Consider the following 3310-nt stretch of genomic DNA (forward strand, 5'->3'; position numbering starts at 1 on the left):
ACACCACGATGGTGGAGACTGGTCAAGAACGGCACGGGGCCTGCCATGCTACTGGCATCACGGGATGGTAAAATGCAGAGAGAGATGTTGCTGACTGCAGAGCAGTACTTTCCACTGAGCTAAGCAAGAGCAAAACCATATACAGAAATACCTGAAGGGAAAAGAATGGGCCTGAAACACCCTTCAAACCGCAAAGAGCAAAGTGTATTTCTGCAAACCCAAAAAAAGGGACTAAAACTCCACAAAAAGCTAATTCTGAAACGCGACAGTAAACTAAACCTGAAAAATTACTCCTCTGACTTCATCCAAAATAGATTTGGCTACTAGTCTTTAAATTCCACTGCACTTAACAAGAGGAGGAATGAGAGCTGTACTAAAATAGCAGAGCCCTGGAGTCAAACGGCCAAACAAGCGTTTCATCCTTTTACACTAAGTTTTTAGCTAGCACATGCTCCAGCACAGCATCTCGGTGCTCAGCTCTTACCTGTCCCAGAAAGGACTTGGCCAGACTAATACAGGGCTGGTTGAAAAAATCTGCTTCTAGCCGGGAAGAATTTTTTTTCTCTATTACAAAATATTTGCTGCTTTTTGGAGAAGAATCTCCATCAGGTGCAGGGTTCAGGTTCTCCAAGGCATCAAACGGAGGGAAGCTGGAGGTGCTTTGCAGAGCACTTAATTGAGTCAACAGCTTTCTTTTTCTTGGCATGGCTCTGGAAAATAGACATAAACATAATTAGGAATGTAAAGCTTCTTTAAAAGTAACTCGTTTCCACAAACGCTTGTTTTTACACATCTCTCCACAACGACAAGTCTGAAAGCTGTAGCTAACTGGACAACTGAGGCGACTACGGGAGCAGAGGACAGTCTGGGCTGGGCCTACATCAGGTGGGCAAATACTGGGCTCTGCTGATAAGCCAGCAGAAAACTGCAGTTTGAGCATCCATCTTGTAAGGACCGCGGATAAAAAGCAGCTCCACAAAATAAGCTTTAAACCCAACCTACCGGAAAGAGGAAGAGTAGCCTCTTCCAGTCGACAGTTTGGGTTTGAGGCCACTGTGGAACCTGCAGTTGCTCCTCTAGGTTTGCCACCAATTTACTATGTGAGCTTCAAACAGTGCCCGTTTCTTTTTCTGAGCTGCAGTCCTTACACCTGTCAAACAGGAACAGACTTATTTACTCACTGAAACAGGCAAAGAGACTTTGGCGCTGGAGGTCATGGTGCATCATTAGCTCAAACTCAAGAGCAATTTGCAGTTTTCTCCTGGTCTCGCAGAAGACCATCTCCCAGCTGGGGCATTGCTGGAGATGCTCTGTGGCGGTTCTTACACAAAAGGCTATGAAAACAGTGGGGAATGCACTTTTCCTATGCGTGATACACAAAAAGCTGAAACCAAGCTTTTAAAGTTGCCCCGCTGGCTCTAAATCTGGGAAGCGTCAGCCTCAGAGAAGGACTCTTACAAGAGAATGCAAAGATGCGAGGTTTGAGAAGATGCCTCATCGGTTCTGAAATTCAACCACATGTAGATAGAAGGGAAAAAACCCAAAGATTCAACACCACACATAATTAGAAAGGGAGAAAGAATCCTAAATACAGCTGAACCTGCAGGGAAGTATATACATAATCAAGTAGCTGTTGCCACTCAGTTTTCACCTGTTTTTAAAAATGACTACAAAAACTTTTCCCATCGAAAACAATCTTTGTCTTGCTCTGATGTTTCTCACAAAGAAGGAGCCACCAGCAATAGTTTGCTTGAACTACCCTGAACAAACTCAGCACTGCTACGCTCTGGGTCACCACTGCCAACTCCCCAACAGTGTCACATTCCACTTCAGAGGAATCCAGACACAAACACATAAAAATAGGCAGGCAAAAAAAATCACACTGGCACGACTGGCAGGGAGGTGGGATGTTTTTGGTTTTTTCCTAAGTGACTAATTCTTTATCAGTGATGTCAGAGAGCCGCCATAGAAGGGCTGGCTCCGTGCCAGGTACGCTGCTCGAACTGTGGCTCTCACCTGGTGGGAATTCTTTAAACTTGCCAGAAGTCACCAGGCTGCCTCAGACACTGCCTGGTGGCCTTCACAAATTAGGGTCTTGCCTGGGAGAAAGGGTGCGAAGAGGAAAAGGGATGGCAGGCAGGCAGGGGCAGAGGAGGAACGCTTCCTTGGATCAGACTGACCCGCTGAACAACTCAGCCCAGCGACTGCCTCACGCTGAAGACAGTACCTTCAGGCTGCTCTGACACTATTAACTGGAACTTCCAGTTCACCAGCCATACACAAAGACGTGCTGGAATCACGGCCAGTTGGAGTGGAGCATTAACTCCTTCGGTAATTTGTGCTCTCATGGAATGTGACATCAGACACAGGATCTGAGTTGCCTGGCACTGACTGCATTTCCAGTTAAGTAATTCTTAAAGGCTGCCAGTGCTCTCAGGTCACTGTTCTACCAGCAGCCTCGGGGCACTTGTGACTTCACCGCTAGGGGCTGATCCTAGATGGATCTCAGCATTTTCAGCTTCATCAGAAACAGCAGCAGGGAAATGCCATACAGTCATGACAAAGGGGACACACAGCAATGGGATTGCTTTAAAAGCCAAAAGCAGAATGAGGGGACTGCAACAGTCTCAGGAATCCAGAAAAAACCTGGTAAAGCCAGCAGCTCTTCATTTCTATCTCGGTATTTGCTTGTACAGTAAATGAGATTTTGCTTCCAGACGTCCAATAAGACTCAGCTGTGGGTTTTAATGGCTTTTTACTCCTCCTGCTGTAACCAAGGTAGCTACAAGGTGTGAAGCACGTGTGTACACATGCACAAAAAAAGTACAGGAGTCGAGGGCTGCTGGGCTAGTCTCAGGCAGGTGGTTAGGGATCCCGCAAGCCAGCATCTGAGAATGTGTAAAATACAGCTCAGAGGCAGATATACCCTGTAGTCAAGGCACAACCGAGTCTACACAGGCTCCTTTAATCCTCCTAATAAGACTGTGTTTGTTGGTATTTCTTCATGTATTTAATGAGCTTTCACTACAAGGAGGTAATAAAGAATACCCCACCAGGAATTTGCATGTCCTTTTGGCTCCCAGGTGCAGACACCTGCAAAGCTTTCCTCACGCACGCACATCTTCCCAGCAGCAGGATGAAGCGGTGTACACGGGGACACACTGCCGCTTCTGGAGAGACAATTCCTCATCCCAGTTCCCAGCTGCACTGATTTTAAGTGGGAATAAATGAAAGGCCAGTGCTGGGTCAGACGAACAGACACCTCTGCCCTGTCCTGCTCTCCAGCACGCGTCAGAAGCAGGCGTGTAGG

General features: G+C 46.9%; 1 protein-coding gene across 1 annotated transcript in view; it reads right to left on the reverse strand.

Moving 5' to 3' along the window:
* MPG (N-methylpurine-DNA glycosylase) overlaps positions 1-708 on the reverse strand; it is a 9587-nt gene extending 8879 nt beyond the window's left edge. Inside the window, exon 1 of the mRNA XM_010135547.1 lies at positions 485-708. Within this exon, the coding sequence (XP_010133849.1) occupies positions 485-706 (222 nt within the window). The 5' untranslated portion in view covers positions 707-708. The remainder of the gene's footprint in view (positions 1-484) is intronic.
* Positions 709-3310: the final 2602 nt, after the last annotated feature.

This window comes from Buceros rhinoceros, unplaced genomic scaffold, assembly GCF_000710305.1.
Source record: "Buceros rhinoceros silvestris isolate BGI_N320 unplaced genomic scaffold, ASM71030v1 scaffold18474, whole genome shotgun sequence".
NCBI lineage: Eukaryota > Metazoa > Chordata > Aves > Bucerotiformes > Bucerotidae > Buceros > Buceros rhinoceros.